Raw genomic sequence first — 18,451 nt, forward strand, 5'->3', positions numbered from 1 at the left:
GCCAGATTCAGAAGCGCTACACAGGGACTCTTCTATCCATTCATTAAAATAGAATAAGAAATTTCAAATACTTTTTTCTCGTCTATTCTGTTCATATCTTTTTAGGTGTCAAATGAAAAAGAAGATGAAATATGTGATGATGTTAATGCGAGGCCATGATAATTTCACTATGTTGGAAAAAATAACGGTTTTCCTTTTATTTTGGGATGCACTGTATACTTTCTTTCAGCATGGTATGGATCACTACATAGATCTTGTGATATCTGTTATACATTTTTTTGTTTCAGGTGGGTACTAGGCTTAGAATGTAATGGAAGCAGAAACTTCCTAGCTGCTTTGAGAATGGCGCTAGAGAACGATGAGGACAGAAAACGACAGTCCGGTATGTTCTTTAACCCTTCTCGGTTCATAAGTTATGAGTGACTTTATGAGCGACTGATGATCCTTTCTTGTGCTATGTTATACACATCAGATTTACATGGGTGCAGATTTAGTTCCTAAGAAAGGGTTACCAGTCGATTGTAAAGTCGCTTGTAAGTTTCAAACAGCCTTATGAAATTCCTGCCAGGATAACCAATTCAATCTATTAGTCATTCATTAAAGTCAGGTAGGCATCAGCTGTAATTGGGAGTGGATCATTATTTGCTGACTCTAGACTTTGTGAAAAGCATTGGAAATACCTGTAACAGATATATCTTTGGGGGTAAGCAAACTCCGGTGTACCAGCGAGAAACTTTTTGTCCAACCCTGCTTGGCATCTGGCAACTGTCAGGCCAGGGAAGATGGGATAATGACTTTACCATAAGGCAATAGCTAGTGGCATTAGATAACGTCTGCTGGTCAGTGATCTTCTACTCTGGGTGATATCCGAATGGTGTCCTATTTCCATGAAAACACACAATAATATTCCTTTAATGTGCCTCATTCTGTAAAATATTGAAATTTTCTATATATCTAATCCTGTTAGTTGTTGGAGGTCTCTACCTCTTCACCAGCGGTATCCCAGACCAATCATCCGATGTCATCTGTTCTTTCATGGAAGAAGCTTCAGCCGGCCAATCCATCAAGGTTCACTCTGTCCTCTTCAACATTGATGACTACGACAACGCCGAAGGCACCATCCCCGGTCGCTATGCCAACATCACGCAGACGGCTGAGTGCCTGAGGACGCTGGGCCATGTGACCTGTGGGCGGTTCCATTGGTTCCGAGAGACAGGGATCATCGAGAGTGATGATATAAAGTTGATTCTCTGTGAAATGGATAAAGCGGTCAATTATTCCCAAAAAGTTAGTGTTAAAGTTTTTTTTCAAGAGTGTATATATTACATAGTGATTGAAATATTTAGGTATACAAAATCATCTCAAAGAGGGTACGCAATGCTTGAAGATTGCTGATATATGATCAGTAAAACAATTATAAGAAATGAATATTAATTTTCATAATTGTCAATGGATAATCCCTTTTGATACAGTATTTTGACAATTAATTGTGATGTGAACCTAGTCTAGTCAGTTAAAGCATTTTTATTATGTTCATATAAAATACAATTGCTATAAGATTTGAATGAATTTGATTATATAAATGAGCTCAAGAATACTTTGATTTTCATGTCTTTATCACTTTCATACTTTATTTTGAATATTCTATTTGAACAGTGTGCAATGTTGGTGGAGTCTGTAAAAAGGAGATCACCAAAATATGTAAGTATCATTATATTGTCAGGGACACTTTACTTTACATCGTATACTATTTATTTTTAGAGAAACAATGAATTTTCACTCTTTTTATTTCTCTCTCTTGAATCAGAAATAGCCATGTATTTTTTTTTATTTAAGTTTAGATTAATTTCATTATTTGTTTTTTATATTGTTTTTAATGATTATTTCAATTTAATTGATTAGATTATTACAGTGCCATTGATTTTGTTAGTCTTGTAAAATGAAAATCTACAGTACTATAATCATGTGGTCATGTTGGAGTACTTCTTTAAAATTATTATATTATTTGCTGAAAATAAATATCTGTAACACCATAAACATGTAAACATGATTGAGTATCTTTTTATGCTTCTTTATTAAGAATGTAATCTCATTAAAAAAAACAAATTACAACCCAAAGTGCAATAAAACATATGAGTTTGATTGAATTTATGTTTTTGTTTAACATATTTTTTTGCTTGTGTTTTTCCTCAGGATAACAAGACGACAGAAGAGACCAAAATGCTTCCTATGAGACCTTCCTCTGCAAAGAAAGCTCTAACAGCTCCTAAACACACTGGACTTAGCTTGGCTAGATTGGTAAGGAATGCTACTATTACTACTAATACGACTACTACTGCTCCTACCGCTGTTGCTGCTACTCTTTGCTATTCCTAGTGCTGCTATTACTACTACTGCTGCTACTACTACCACTGCTGCTGCTACTACTACTACTACTACTACAGGGAGGCAACGTAGCTCAGTCGGTTAGAGCGCCTGTTCCGGATAAGATCATAGATCTCAACCTGCGTGGGTTTGAGTCCCGCAGCATGCCGGAAGACGTCTAACAAAAAAATCTGATGCTAGCATTGTGTGTTAGCGTACCTCACCGCTGTGTTCAGTGCGGATGTGAATGCAGTTGGAAAACACTCCGTCCATCAGAAAGGATGCAAATGTGTGTCCCGTGTATAGGAGAGTCACAACCTATGCACGTTAAAACCAATACACTATTCGTCAAAGTGTAGGGTATTCACCCGGTGTATTGCACCTGCCGGTCCCCGGTACTACAATACTGCAAGAATCTTCAGGATTGAAGGAGGCAGTCAGTGTAGCTTGAAACCCATGTGCCACTTTGAAATTTAACTGTAACTTTAGCAATCTGTATTGCTTTGTTTCATCTGTAGTTTTATTTATTCAGTTGGTATGTATATGATATATATTGTGTTTTACTGCACTTACAAAGTCCAATATTGAAAGTCTAGTCTTGAGTCTGTTTAGTTTTTGTCTCACCTGCATAGCAGAGTGAGACTATAGGCGCCGCTTTTCCGACGGCGGCGGCGACGGCGGCGGCGGCGGCGGCGTCAACACCAAATCTTAACCTGAGGTTAAGTTTTTGAAATGACAGCATAACTTAGAAAGTATATGGACCTAGTTCATGAAACTTGGCCATAAGGTTAATCAAGTATTACTGAATATCCTGCCTGAGTTTCATGTCACATGACCAAGGTCAAAGGTCATTTAGGGTCAATGAACTTAGACCATGTTGGGGGAATCAACATCAAAATCTTAACCTAAGGTTAAGTTTTTGAAATGTCATCATAACTTAGAAAATATATGGACCTAGTTCATGAAACTTATACATAAGGTTAATCAAGTATCACTGAACATCCTGCATGAGTTTCACATCACATGACCAAGGACAAAGGTCATTTAGGGTCAATGAACTTTGGCCGAATTGGGGGTATCTGTTGAATTACCATCATAACTTTGAAAGTTTATGGATCTGATTCATGAAACTTGGACATAATAGTAATCAAGTATTACTGAACATCCTGTGCAAGTTTCAGGTCACATGATCAAGGTCAAAGGTCATTTAGGGTCAATGAACTTTGGCCAAATTGGGGTATTTGTTGAATTACAGCCATAAATTTGAAAGTGTGTTGGTCTAGTTCATAAAACTTGGACATAATAGTAATCAAGTATCACTGAACATCCTGTGCGAGTTTCAGGTCACATGATCAAGGTCAAAGGTCATGTAAGGTCAAAGAACTTTGGCCACGTTGGGGGTATTTGTTGAATTGCCATCATATCTCTATAAGTGTATTGGTCTAGTTCATAAAACATGGAAATAAGAGTAACCAAGTATCACTGAACATCTTGTGTGAGTTATAGTAGTTTTCAAAATCAGCACTGCTGCTATATTGAATCGCGTGATGCAGGTGAGACGGCCAGAGGCATTCCACTTGTTTTTTATACCTGGGTGTTTTTAAATTTATTTATTTGTTGGTAAATCGATTTTGATGTATCAGATCTTAAACTGTGTACATGTAGTACACAATGTAACATTTACTGAAATAATATTCAAGTCTGTATCACTCGTAGCTGTTTTAATCAATTTCTTTTTTTTGTACAGCAAATTCAAGACAATAAAGAAAGAGAGGAGAGAAGAACAACAGCATGGAGACCATCTAGTGCAACTAAGAAATCCTTAGTGCCTACCCGTAAGTAATAAGAGTTTTATGCCTTTGCACATAGTAGGTGTTGCTGGAGGAATTTTGATTTTTGTTGGTTCATCCACCCTCCTGTCTTGTTTTCATTACGCATATAGTAGTGGTGATCACATATTTTATTATTTGGGTCCCTACGTGCAAGTTAGACAAAATTGTTTGGATTTTCTATCCGTGCTTCTGCCTACCGTAGGTTTTTTTAATGTTATTATGTGTTTGAGTGGTCCATCTTTTCTTCTTTGTGTCTCATTTTCTTTGTCCATATAGGAGTGCTGTTGGTCTGATTAGAATATGAGTGTTAAGGTCAAAGGGGGAAAGATCACATAATATATAATTCAATATCTTATTGCATTAACTAAATAGTTGTTTCAGGAATCAACTTTAACACCATTCTAATTTCATGTATGGCTTTGTGGAGTTTGTTAGTTTGACAGCAAAACCAACACCAGTTTTCATCACCAAACTTTTTTTATTAATCAACCATTTTCCATCGTTTTATGTACTTTCCACCAATGTTAACAGCTCCTGAACCAGTTGTCAACCCACACAGAGCTAACCATCTGGCCAAGAATAACAACGAGAAAGAAAAGAAGAAACGTCCTACCAGCGCCAAGAAACAACCCTTCTATACAGAAAACAAAAATGAAGTTGGTGAGTGTTTACAGTGTTAACTCAGTTTTCAATAATAATAATAATAATATAGGATTTGTATAGCGCAGGTATCCACCTTGCTAGGTGCTCAAGACGCTCCTATATTACCCCGGCTAAGCTAGTCTACCAATTCCGGTGCGCACAGCTTTTTGAGGAATTACTTCCTGCCGGTACCCATTTACCTCACTTGGGTCGAGTGCAGCACAGTGTGGATAAATTTCTTGCTGAAGGAAAACACGCCATGGCTAGGATTCGAACCCACAACCCTCTGTTTGAAAGGCGAGAGTCAGAACCACTAGACCACGACGCGCCCACACTTCCTAGTATACATCTTCATATGTCAATTGCTTTGATTTAAATAAAATGAAATGAGAGCAGGCAAAATGAGTGAAGCTGTCAAGAAACGATGAATGGAAAAGAAAAAATATGTATATATAAAAAGAAAGAAAATATATGAAAAAATGAAAGAGAGAGAGACAGAGTAGAGAAGAGAATAAAAGAAAGCAATAAATAAGGACAGAAAAGAAAGAAAGATAATGATAAGTAAGGACAGTTGAAATAATGAAACAAATTAATTTGATAACTCCGCCCCTCTTTTCATAAAATAACTGAAATGTTGCATTCAGAACTCCTTTTAAACCTTAAATTTTTTCTGTAGGAAAATCTGCTTATTAGAATTTCTCTAGTTTTCATTGAATTACAAATTATATATTTTTTGCGATATGGTACTTCTTGTTTATAGTTCGTCTTGTTTGTGCAAGAGTACCATACTCTCGCGCATTGCATGCATGTAAAAACACTGTTAGCAGTATGCCTAAGTGCATTTCGTAAGGGCGTTTCTGCACCGATGTGGTAAGCGAAACTGTTTTGCCAAGGTATTTTTCCCAAAGACACGACAAGTTCTTATAAATACAGTAAGAGTTGTGTACTTAGGCCACCCAAGGGAAACGGAAAAGGTGGCCAGTGGAGATAAGTGGCCTTTATAGACGGGATCTGTAAGATATATTACTTTCAAATGAGAGACAATATTGGTGGCCACTGAAGACAGGTGTTCACTATAGACAGGTGGCTGCAATGACAGGTTGGACTGTATACATTATTATAATTAAGTAACCTGACTCAGTGAAAAAAAAAATCATGGGGGCTCAGGGAGATTTTGTCCCTGAAATGCTCAAAAGAGCCCGGGAGAAATCCCCATTCACATGGTAAAGCTACAATGTCGCAGATTAGGCAGATTTCGGGTTGTGAAATGTAAGCCCCCGAAAATGAAAAATTAATATTTTGCCTGTACTGACTTGGTATGTTTGATCTTGGTTTGTAGGTTCTGTGTACAAACAGTATCCCGAAGGGAAGAAAGGAGGGAAGAAGATGGTTCCTCATCCTTCTATACCAGACAGGGAAGATATCATGACATCAAACCTGGTATGTATGGTTAGGACTTGTTAAAGTGAAAGTGCTCCCTGACAATAAGTTGGTTATGATAATAGCAGAGACTTATACTGGTGAAGATTTGATTAAAACCAATTAAAAATAAGAGTTATGATTTTTTTTTTAAATTTTTGATGTCATATACAGCAGATCTCTCTTTTATCACATAATATTAATTCCATAAATTTCCTCATTTTGATGGAACGTAATGAATAGATATATTTTAGCTTATAGAAGGGGATATAAAATAATGTGTGTGATCATATATTCATCCAGCAAATAAAATCCTTTCTATATTTTTTGAACAGTTAAAAGCAATGATTTGTATATGATCTTGTATCTTTAACAGTGGTTGAAGAAATATGGCCTTGGCAAGTTACGGTTGGACCTGACCAAGCTAGTCTCTGGTCCAGACTGTGCCCATGCAAAGCGTCACATCAACACACTCAACAAAATTGTATCTGCAAAGTAGGTTTTGAAAGAATAAATGTTTTTTTTATTGTATATTTTACATTTTGAAATGAACAGAATATCATTAATGTGTGCTACAATCTGTATTATAATAGAGGGATATGTTTATTAGGAAGGAATTGAGAATATTTGAGGCATTTGTCCCTTCAATAAAGAATATAGATATTTGATTTTAATTTATTTCTACGGAGGAAGTGTAGGACCAAAATAAATTACACATATTATGTTTCTTAAAGATATTTCTTAATCTAATTGTACTTCAAATCCAGCTATTATAGAGATATAATTGTATTTTAATTCAAATCCAGTGTATTATTTATTATTGAGATATTTCTAAAGTTTATTGTAGTTCAAATCCAATCAAGTTTGTTTGTTATTGAGATATTTCATAATATAATTGCTGTTCAAATCCAACCAATTTTATTAATTTGGAAAAAATATCAATACCAACTGGCAATAAACAAATATAATTTTATAAAGGGAATGCTATCAGGAATTAACAAGTGAAGCCCCCAAACAGACTACTATTTAGAGTATATGCAGTTTCCAGAATACAATTCAGTATTTTTTTCTTACAAATATCCTTTTAAAATTATTTTGTGTTTTGCTTTTATTTGCAGGTATTGCACCATATTTCCAAGTGTTAATATTAAGGTTAGTTGTTTATATTTTTCTCAGAATTTAAATTGATGGTATATATTTTTTGTATATTCAATATACAAATAAATATTTGCCTTTGATTTTACTTTATTTCTACGGAGGAAGTGTAGGACTAAAATAAATTACACATATTAATCATTAAAATTACATAAACATATTCATGAGCATCAACTTTGAAATGAGTTATTGCTTTACAGTAATATTGTCTTAGATTCATTTATTCAAACTGTCTCAGGTTCAAAATAAAAACTTATTATCACAATGTATTCACCCCCCTCCAAAAAGGTAGTAAGACCATATTCCTCTCCCCCTTCAAATAAAAGTGATGATGTTATAGTTTAATTGTATATACAGTATATTACATTTTATTAGTTGAAACACATAAAGTCCTCTATGAGCTATTGTGAAGCAATGTTGTATCTTGTTCCATAGTTAACAATAACCAATTATAAGTCTACCAAACCAGACCAAGTGATATATGTCAAGTGGATTCTGTAAATAGATGTTAACAATTTCATGGAGATCATCTTGATTTATGTTAGGTATTTTAATTCAATCTTTATCCTGTGCCTTTTTTTTCTCCAGGGAAAAGTTAAGCATCTCCAACTCCAGGCTCATGAGCTCCTGGAGTACGAGGAGCAGGTGGAGTCTGTGCTCAGGAGGTATCTAAGAAGGCTCCAGTGGCTCCTGGGATCCAGCAGGAGAACGTTTGGTACTGTCGTGGAGAAAAGGGTAAGATTCTGAAAGAATCCTAGAAATCTATGAAATTATATATGCAATGTATAATGCTAACTGTACAATTTAAAGCAGTCTTGGAAAGTTAAATGAAGAAATATCATATCTTAGCATTATACCACAATTTGCTAATTTTTGAAAAATTAATTCTTGTTATTACATAGTCATTGTCAAGAGCTATTGCACACTAAAGAATACACCGATGAAATGATATTGGAAATCATGCAAATATTTTTATTAAATTACAATATAAATGAAATTTATTTATTTTGAAAAGAAAAGTCATAGTAATGTAAAGTATATATGGTTCTATTGAGATTGTTATAATGTAATTACTATCTATCTTCATAAGCGGGCATGGTGGGTGTGTGGTAGGGTGCTGCCTCCTGAACAGGATGTTGTGGGTTCAATCCCCAGCTGGGTTATACCAAAGACTTGTAAAAATGGGACCTTCTGCCTTCTTGCTAGCTGCTCAGCATTTAGGTTGGAAAAGGGTAAAAATTATATGTTATGTTATGCAGAGCTCGCTGGTACATTGTAGTTTGATAAATGAAGTCGCAACCTTGGGTAAATATAATTTTATTTATATGTCTCATTGTTTTTATCATGATATATCTAGGTGGTTGTTCTAGTGGATACGTCTGGTTCAATGGTGACCCACATGGAAGATCTGAAGAAAGATTTAGTCTCGCTGATTTGGGATCAGTTCAAGAGAGAGAATATCAGGTCAGTACATCTTATCTGTGTAGCATTTCATGTATAGCAATCAAGGATCAAATCCATCAAAATTTGGATATTGAGGGTTGGCAAATTGGAGTACGTAACTCATCTACCCCCATGATTTCATAAATGTGGAACATTCCTGAGATGATTTGTCTTTATGTTCTAGTTATTCATATTAATATAAGTAATACTCATAAATTATCATGGCTTGATTAGTTCTTAAGGTAAGGTAAACTGGAGAAAAATGGGAATTGAACATAGAGAAATGTTGATTATTTCATAGAATTTCTCATGATATTTTGGTATTAATATGACCAGTAACACCTACATATCCTGAATATCATCATAGAGCTTCAACTCAATCCACTTTCCTGTTGCCTATAAAACACAATAAAACTTCAGTTCAAGAATCTACATGTATTAATTTATGCCTCCACATAGTTTCTCAATCCTAACTTCACTTTCTTGAAGCTAATAATCCAACATTTCGATAACCAAGATTTGTTATTGTATTTTCAGCTTCAACATCATCCGCTTCTCTGCTGACATAGAGCCATGGAGGCCACACATCGTTGAACCTACTGATACAAACTGCAATGATGCAGTGAGATGGGTATCATCCTTTGTACCGGCAGGAAATACATGCACCCTAGAAGCTCTTAGTGTAAGTTTAGTGGATGAGGATTGTTCCATTGTAGATAAAAGATTGAATAATCAAATTATTTCCTATCAAAAGTCAATAATATCAAAAGCAATAAGATGGGTATCAACCTTTGTACTTGTAGGAAACATTACAGGCTCTCAGTAAGTTTAGTGGGATTCCCACCACCACCAAATGGCCCCTTCACATCTGTGTCATCTGTCTCTCTTTCGCTTAACACCCCCCATCCTACCAAACGCTGATCATTTTAAGCTTGATTGAATATTTTGGTCTCCATTTTGAATTAGGCCATGATCTAACTCTGTTGAACTGATGGACACTAGGGCACATCGTGGGAATCAAACCCAAGTTACTGGAATCTTAACTCCCAGCTCTACCCACTGAGTTATCATACCTCCCTCCTTTTTAGTCTCATTCAATCTGCCACTTATTAAATCTTTGTTTATTGTAGGAGGCATTCAGAGAGAAGGACGTGGATGCCATCTATCTGCTCACAGATGGTAAACCGGACAGTAGCACTTCCAAGGTCTTCAGAGAGATCGCCCAGGTCAACACGGTGCGAGGGGTCAAAGTTCATACCATCTCCTTCAACTGCAATGATGAGTGAGTGTCAATTTTTCCTTGGATGGTCTTAGTAGACATGTTTACCTTTAATTTCTTCTCTTTTGTTCAAACATGTCTTTTTTTCTTTGAAAAACAAAAAAACACCAAAACATGACTTTTTAGACATATTTTTCAGGGTCCCATTTCACAAAGACTTGTTACAATAACAAATGCACAATTTCTATAACAAATTTACTATTAGCCAATCAGATTGAAGGATTTCAGTAGCGGTTAACTCTTATTGCAAATTTATTATTATAACAAGTTTCATGAAGCAGGCCCCTCGTCCTACAGGTGAATCTACCTCATTCTTGGCACCATCTGAGGCCCTTTCAGAAAGAGCTGAGTTCAAATGCATCTAAAAAAAAATCAATTGCAAGTCGGTAATATGTGCATTCCATTTGTTGAAAATCAGGTTGCATCTGATCACAAGTCTTTTTGCAACAAGCCCCTGTTTGATTGGATGAAGTTTGACTGAGAATAATGCGTAATGCATACTTAGCATAGTCTGGACTATAAAAAATATGCCTAGACTTTGCCAATTATTTGACTTATGGAGGAAATACTAATGTTGACTCAACTGAATTTCAAACGGTTCTGTGCTCTCTGTTTGTATATGTATCATGTGTTATTGTCAGTTAAAAAAATAGAATGCCAGGTTTGTATTTCAGTATTAGTCAATGTGATATTTCATTCATTTTTCTAGGGTAATTTGGGATGGTTAAAATTTTTGTTTTCTTTAAATTTTAATTTCATTTTTTGTTGTTGAAAAAGCAGCTCCCCCTCTGAAAATTTCTGGATTTGCCCCCGGGGGAAACATCAGTATAAACAGATTAGTAATTCATACGGTACTTTCCTGATTCTTTGTTTGCAATATCATCTTTTGTTGCAAAACTGGACTTTGTAACATTTTTTGATAATTCCACTTTTATCATGCATATTCAAGAACTTTAAACTACTATTTTTCGAACAGGTCTGCTAATACTTTCCTGCGGCAGCTGTCTGCCATGTGTAGAGGGCGCTATCATCGTATATTTGCTGGGATGGATGGAGACTTGGCCGTGCATCGGCTCCTCGAGAGTGACTTCAAGGACACCGATGTGAGTTATTCTGAATTTTCATTGTTGCATTCTAAAAAATGTTTGTTTTTTCTAACCACCTGATAAAGCTTCATTTTCACAAAAGGAAATAAGTGATGTGTTAATGTCATTGAGTTTTAATGTGTTTAAGGTTAAAAACTGATTTCTTCTTCCCGGTCAAATTTCATAGACATACCTTTAATGCTGCCTTCTATAGGATATGGCTTGTTTAGCATCTTGCTATTAAAGGCATTGATGTTTTTGTAAATCACAGATACATCATGCTCTTTTATTGGAAATCATACCTTTTTTTTTACTTGGTTCCTTTGTCATGGTGGGGCTTTAAAACGAAACAAAAAAATATCTACAGTAAATATTGGGGATCATGGGGATGTCAATCATCTCCTTTGATATTTTTAATTTGCTCAGTACCAGGGTTGGGCTCAATTACTTTCTTCAATTACAATTACAATTATGTAATTGAAGAAATATTCAATTACAATTACTTTTCAATTAAATTACAATTCAATTATTTCCAAAAAGTCACCCATTTCAACACAATTTCAAGTTAGAGAGTATCTGACAAAAGGAATATTTATTAGTTTAGAGAGCATTGATCCTGCCTATTGCTCCCTTTAATGCTAAAATCAGTAGACTTTCTCAATAACATGTAGATCTGCATGCTTCATTTGTAGAAATCATGACGTACAACATGTAAACTTAAGGGAAAAGAGAAATAAGCAATCCAGAATAAATTGAATAATAAATTAAGTAATAGAAGTTATGTAATTGAATCTAATTAAAAGTAATTGACAGTAATTTAAGTCAATTACAATTATAATTAATTTCCCTTTAAAATCTCAATTACAAATTACAATTACAATTACTCAAAAAATGTAATTAATTACGTAATTGATCAATTACTTTGCAATTGAGCCCAACCCTGCACAGTACCAAAGGATAACTTGAAAAAGCTAATTTTTGTTCTATTTTTGTTTTAATTTTTCAGTATCCGGTATTACCTACATTTGAGAGTGATGATCTTCGACTGCTGACTACAGAGATTGAGCATGCCAGGCATTTCTTGGCTCAGTCACATTCATTCAGACAGCTCTTTGGAACTACAGCAAAGCCCCATGAGAAAGGTTAGTAGATCCTTACTCAGGAGATTTAACAAAATTATGATTAATGATTATTTATGATTATTGCATTTCATTAAATTGTGTACAATTTTAGTTTTATTGCTTTCCTTCTTTTCTGAAATTTGCTTCCTGAAAAATATAATGCAACAAACCTTTCCGATATGTAAAAAAATTGAGCTGCTATTATATTTGACTACTGTTTTCATGAAAAATCTATTGAAATTGTAGCAATGATAATGAAGATATATTCTAATTTCAGTTTGATGATATAGAGCAAGTCTTTAGCATTGAGATGATACACTATAATCAAGCTCTGTGCAGCTAGCACGCTGGGTTTGACAAACTGCGTCATCTTGGTTAACATCATCTCTTTACACATTTTTTAATACAAGAGCTACAGTACATGCAATTTTTTTAATGTATCACAATGATCAACAATAAATGGAATTAAATTTAATATCCCCATCCAAAATGCTGCTTCTTTACATCACAGCTGACATCAATTTAATTTAAAAGTCATAATAGATAGTCATGTGTTCAAAATAAAATGTACAATTTAGAAACCTTGTTTTCACTTTTCAAGAACCAACACCTTTCTTTCAGATATGGAATTGTTGTGGGCAATGTTTTTATTTTTCATTTTAATCTTATTTTATTGCAGACAAATCAAGATATGATAGGATAGCCAACAGCAGTCTGAAGCAGCAGAAAACATGAAGAAAATTCCCAAAACCTTGTTTATTTATGATGCAGTACTTAACGGTAATAATTATGCATTTTACTCTTCAAGTCTTGTCGAGTGGTTCAAAATTGCACGGATAAACTATTTACATCATAATTATTTATCATGAGATCGTGAATTATTTTATTTGTTATCATAATGATATCATATTGCATCATGAGCCATGTTGATGTTATGAGCTTGTATGTGCAACTCTGAAAAATTGTATTTTATGCTAATTTCTTTTAACTTGCACTGATGTTTTAAAAGAATTTGATAGCACCACACATTTTTGTCTGCTAGTGACGAAATGAAAATCACTTGAATCAAGGTACTATCAGATAATTTGTATTTTCTGATTTGTAAACGGAACAGCAAATACAGAACAATGAGCCAAAACTGATTCTGAGTTTGTGATTTAAAAAAAAAGCAAAGACTTATAAATAGAAAAAGGCAATCAGAAGGGATATTTTGTTTTGTCAAAGCAAAAACTAAAATTTATTGCAACTTAGTGTTTAATTTTTTTATTTTGATAAACACAAAATGAAGAATACTAAAAGGTTATTTAGCTTCCATTATGCAGAGAAATAACAAATAAAAATATTTTGAAGAAAACAGTAAAAAAAAATTCATTTGTCTAATATTTATTTTAACATATTTCATTCCTGATACAAATTATTGATAACTGACAATTTTTTTGTTTTAAACTATCAAAATTAGAATCAGTTTTCAGTCAGTATTTCGTTTTTGCTCTTTCTGTTTCCAAATCAGAAGAACAAATTATCTTAAAGTGCCTTGATTCGCTTGTCCCTGCAGCATATTTTTGCTGATCTTTGTTTCTCGTCTTTGTCGCATCATGTTTTGGAATTGATGATTTGCTGACAGGACATTTTCAGCTGTGTCCAAAGCAAATTAGTCCGAAAGTAGTTTCCAAAATAAGTGTTGAACAAGCTGGTTGCATCTCATAGGCATTGTAGAAAAATCGTTTGGTATTGGTGAATTATGTATTCACTTGCCTTTTAACGATGAAATCTTTCCATGGTCATAGTGATTAAGTGATACACAGGGTTGACCAATATTGAAAACTTCTTCAATTTTGTTCTTAAAGACAATCCATAATCTCTTTATTATGATTTGACTACTGTTTCTCGCTTATAATTCAGGATATTTCCACATAATTTTATTTAGTAATTATGAAATGATTTGCACAGTAAGGTCTTTGAATTTGAATTGTTTTGCAATATTGTCACTGTGTGGGGTCACTTTTGTCTATAAAAGACAAAGTTATATTACAGAATGTGTCACTGAAGTCTATAACTAAAATGCATACATATATTTCAATGATTTATGATGTATCCACCATATTCAGTTGTTAATGATTTGTTATGAAATTGTGTTTCGTGATTTCTGTGTATAGAAGTGGATTTTTTTCTTGCGCAGCAATTGAACTTTTTAAATTTTTGAAAATGAAAATTGCTGCATTTAGAGTAGGTTACCATAAATTGAGAGTTGATTCTTTATACTTGCCAATAAGAGATTAAATGAAAAATGTAATTTTTTTGTCAATCCCTAAAAGGAAAAAAACCAGAATAGAACATTTACTTTGTTTGTTATGATACAAAGCAATTTGTATTTTTTTCTGATTAAAATATTAGATGTATTTTTTGTGATTAAAATATTAGATGTAAGATGAATAACCCTGTTTTGCAAGGGTCTACAAATCCATCCTGGTGGGGGAGGGGGGGGGGGCTATTTCATGAAGTGATTTGTCAATGACTTTCATGAACATCTGTTACAAGCTACTGATGTTCTTGCATCTGATTGGCAGGAAGCAGTGTTTGTGATCAGAAACATATTTATGAGGTGCTGTAGACCAGTGGAAAAGTTTGGGTTCAATACCCATTGCTGCACTTTCATCTGTTGGCATGGTTTATATCTACATTAGCCACTCTCCACCCAGGGGAAGTACAGGGTACCTGGTACGAAGACATTTTATCAATGTTTAAGCACATGACTGCTCTACATGTACCTGTGCTAAAGCCATGATAATATTATGCCACTCTCGGGGAAAATGAATCCCTAATTATTAAATGTTAACTTATTATTATTGCATCCATGATAGTGAATACCGAAGTGGTGTAAAATTTAAACGAATCTATCCTTACTTTAATCCCCAATCAATTAATTGTTTTTATTTGTTTTGACTGATCCTTATACTACACGAAAGTTACATAATTGAGAAAAGGGTGAAGAAATCAATGTTTAAGAAACCACAAAAGCAGAAAATTAAATCTTGAGATAGTCTAGTGAGAAAAGATGACTTGATAAGTAGCTTTTTGTATGAGTATTCATTAGTTTGCAGTTTGGGGATTATGATAGGAGTACATGACCTGTCTCTAGACAACTGTATCCTTATATGTTTAAACCAAGTGTTTGGCTGGTGTCACTCATATTTTAATCTACTATACTGCCATTATAGATGTGTTTTTTTAAAGTAGTTTTCATGTGTGTGTATTATGAATTACATGCAAGTAGTTCATATGTAAATTGTCTCCATGTATGTATAAAATGAAATGGTGTAATGTACATCTAGTAGTGCAAATATCCTCTGTAATATTACTTCATGAAATTAGCTTGTACATATCATTGCTGGCTGTAGTGCTTGCTATTTAAACAAATTATTTTCTTTATTCAGCTATATAATATTTCTCTAGTGCATGTTTGGTCTTTTTTCTCACTATTTCTCAAGTTATGTTTTTATTGTCTCACCTGCATAGCAGAGCGAGACTATAGGCGCCGCTTTTCCTACGGTGACGGCGGCGTCGTCAACATTGAAATCTTAACCAAGGTTTTTGAAATGTCATCATAACTTAGAAAGTATATGGACCTAGTTCATGCAACTTGGACATAGGGGTAATCAAGTATTACTTAATATCCTGCCTGAGTTTCAGGTCACATGACCAAGGTCAAAGGTCATTTAGGGTCAATGAACTTAGACAATGTTTGGGGAATCAATATCAAAATCTTAACCAAGGTTAAGTTTTTGAAATGTCGTCATAACTTCGAAAGTGTATAGACGTAGTTCATGAAACTTAAACATAAGGGTGATAGTGTATCATTAAAGATCCTGCTTAAGTTTCAGGTCACATGACCAAGGTCAAAGGTCACTTAGGGTCAACGAACTCTGATAATGTTGGGGGTATTTGTGGAATCGTCATAACTTTGAAATTTTATGGATCTAGTTGATGAAACTTAAAGACATAAGAGCAATTATGTATCCCTGAACATCCTGTGCAATTTTCAGGTCAAATGACCAAGGTCAAAGGTCATTTAGGGTCAACGAACTTTGATAATGTTGGGGGTATTTGTGGAATTGTCATCATAACTTTAAAAGTTTATAGATTTACTTCATAGAAACTTGGGACATAAGAGTAACCATGTATCCCTGAATATTTTGTGTGTGTTTCAGGTCACATGACCAAAATCAAAGGTCATTTAGGGTCAACGAACTTTGATAATGTTGGGCGGTATTTGTGGAATTGTCATCATAACTTTAAAAGTTTATAAATCCAGTTCATGGAAACTTGGGACATAAGAGTAACCATGTACATGTATCCCTGAATATCTTGTGCTTGTTTATGGTCACATGAACAAAATTAAAGGTCATTTAGGGTCAGTGAACTTTGGCTGTGTTGGGGGTATTTGTTGAATTGGCATCATAACTTAGAAAGTTTATGGATCTACACAGGTAGTTCATGAAACAGAGACATAAGGGTAATTGAGTTGTTTTGCACATGTCTGAGGTCACATGATCATGGTCAAAGGTCATGTTGGGTAAATGGACTTAGTATTTTATTATCATGAGTGTTTTCTTTAATGAATAATTATTTAATAGCTGTTTTCAAAGTCAGCACTGCTGGTATATCAAATCGCGTAATGCAGGCTAGACTGCCAGAGGCGTTCCACTTATTACTTTCCTATTCGCATTGGATGATATGTGTGTCGTTCTACTTTTTTTGTGCCAATTTGTGTATAGAGAATATAAGAATGAATTAAAAATCACCTTGAAATTGTAACCAAATAATTTATATATTGTTTGAAACATAAATAATGTTAGATTATGGCATGAATGTATTGTATTCATTGCAAATCTGATAATAACTTGTGAGGTTCTCTACAACTGTGTTTTGCTATGTGACTATGTCATATGATAAGCTACAGAATTTCAATCTAAAAAGAGTAATAGATAGACATAGGCCTGTATTCTGAAGTCTGAAGTCTCAGGCTGTGGTCTAACTATGCGCTAAAATTATGGAAAGCCAAAATGTCAAAATTTTGTTAACATTGATGTTTCCTATTATGTTCACTGTGCTTTTTATTCATGCTAAAATGGCAAAAACAATTGAATTATAATTCCCAGACAGTTATCACTGATCTGGGAAACAGATAAGCTGATAAATTGAACCTTTACTGTTAGAGATTTGTTTCACAATTGGCTATTCATGGTTAAACCACAACTTCAGACCAGAGTTTAAATTAAACCAATGTTCAGAATACGGGTCATTGAGATTAATTCACAAAAATGTTACAGTACAAAAGCTTTATTTTGATCAAATTCCCCAATTTATTTACATAAATGTGCAATTTCTCCCATTTGGCATATATTGAGGCTTTAATGTATATGAGATTCCATTTGGTTCGTACATTTTAAATCAATTAATTTTTTACATCAATTGACATTGAACTGCCAACTTATTTAAAAGTCTTCTATTTTCTGATATAGATTTTGATCTAAATCTTTCATATGGAAAAAGAAACAATTATGCTGTGTAGATTCTGTCTTGACTTTCTGTTCAATTTCAAGATATCATGTGATGTTTGTATAATTGTTTATGTACTCTGTAATTTGATGATTGATATATGTGATTATGTTGGAAATATTGTATATTCTCTCTGGCTCGGCTGTCTCATCTACTATGATAATAGAATAATCAGCTGAAATGAAAAATTTAATCAATAGGATGGCCTGTTTTTAAATTTGCTGTATAATTGTTTATTAGTTGATATGAGAACTACAAATGATAGGGCAATTGTTTTGGTTGGGTAGAGAGAAAGAGTGTGTGTGTGTGTGGGGGGGGCAGCTATAGAGAGAGAGAGAGAGCAGGGAGAGAGGGAGTGACAGGGAGATAGAGGGGGAGAGATGGAGTGAGAGGAGTGTAGAGAGGGAGTGAGGCGAGAGAGAGAGGGGGAGAGGAAAAGATTGAGAGCTATATAGATGGCAGGGGGGGGAGGGAGAGATAAAAAGGATTGGGTGTAAGGCCGGGATGGCTCATCCCGGGTTTCATGGCATGATGGTTGCCACTCGTATGAAA

The 18,451-nt window shown here is 34.3% G+C and overlaps 1 protein-coding gene across 1 annotated transcript in view; it reads left to right on the forward strand.

Annotated features, from left to right (window-relative positions):
* Window positions 1–18,092, forward strand: part of LOC129269533 (von Willebrand factor A domain-containing protein 3A-like) — a 36,100-nt gene extending 18,008 nt beyond the window's left edge. The window contains exons 18-33 of the mRNA XM_064105919.1: window positions 288–382; window positions 968–1,287; window positions 1,657–1,701; window positions 2,194–2,298; window positions 4,112–4,199; window positions 4,728–4,856; window positions 6,178–6,278; window positions 6,634–6,752; window positions 7,376–7,409; window positions 8,001–8,147; window positions 8,770–8,876; window positions 9,393–9,537; window positions 9,986–10,137; window positions 11,111–11,237; window positions 12,226–12,361; window positions 13,020–18,092. Of these exons, the coding sequence (XP_063961989.1) occupies window positions 288–382; window positions 968–1,287; window positions 1,657–1,701; window positions 2,194–2,298; window positions 4,112–4,199; window positions 4,728–4,856; window positions 6,178–6,278; window positions 6,634–6,752; window positions 7,376–7,409; window positions 8,001–8,147; window positions 8,770–8,876; window positions 9,393–9,537; window positions 9,986–10,137; window positions 11,111–11,237; window positions 12,226–12,361; window positions 13,020–13,075 (1,906 nt within the window). The 3' untranslated portion in view covers window positions 13,076–18,092. The remainder of the gene's footprint in view (window positions 1–287; window positions 383–967; window positions 1,288–1,656; window positions 1,702–2,193; window positions 2,299–4,111; window positions 4,200–4,727; window positions 4,857–6,177; window positions 6,279–6,633; window positions 6,753–7,375; window positions 7,410–8,000; window positions 8,148–8,769; window positions 8,877–9,392; window positions 9,538–9,985; window positions 10,138–11,110; window positions 11,238–12,225; window positions 12,362–13,019) is intronic.
* The last annotated feature ends 359 nt before the right edge of the window (window positions 18,093–18,451 follow it).

The sequence above is a fragment of the Lytechinus pictus genome, chromosome 10, assembly GCF_037042905.1.
Source record: "Lytechinus pictus isolate F3 Inbred chromosome 10, Lp3.0, whole genome shotgun sequence".
NCBI classification, from domain to species: domain Eukaryota; kingdom Metazoa; phylum Echinodermata; class Echinoidea; order Temnopleuroida; family Toxopneustidae; genus Lytechinus; species Lytechinus pictus.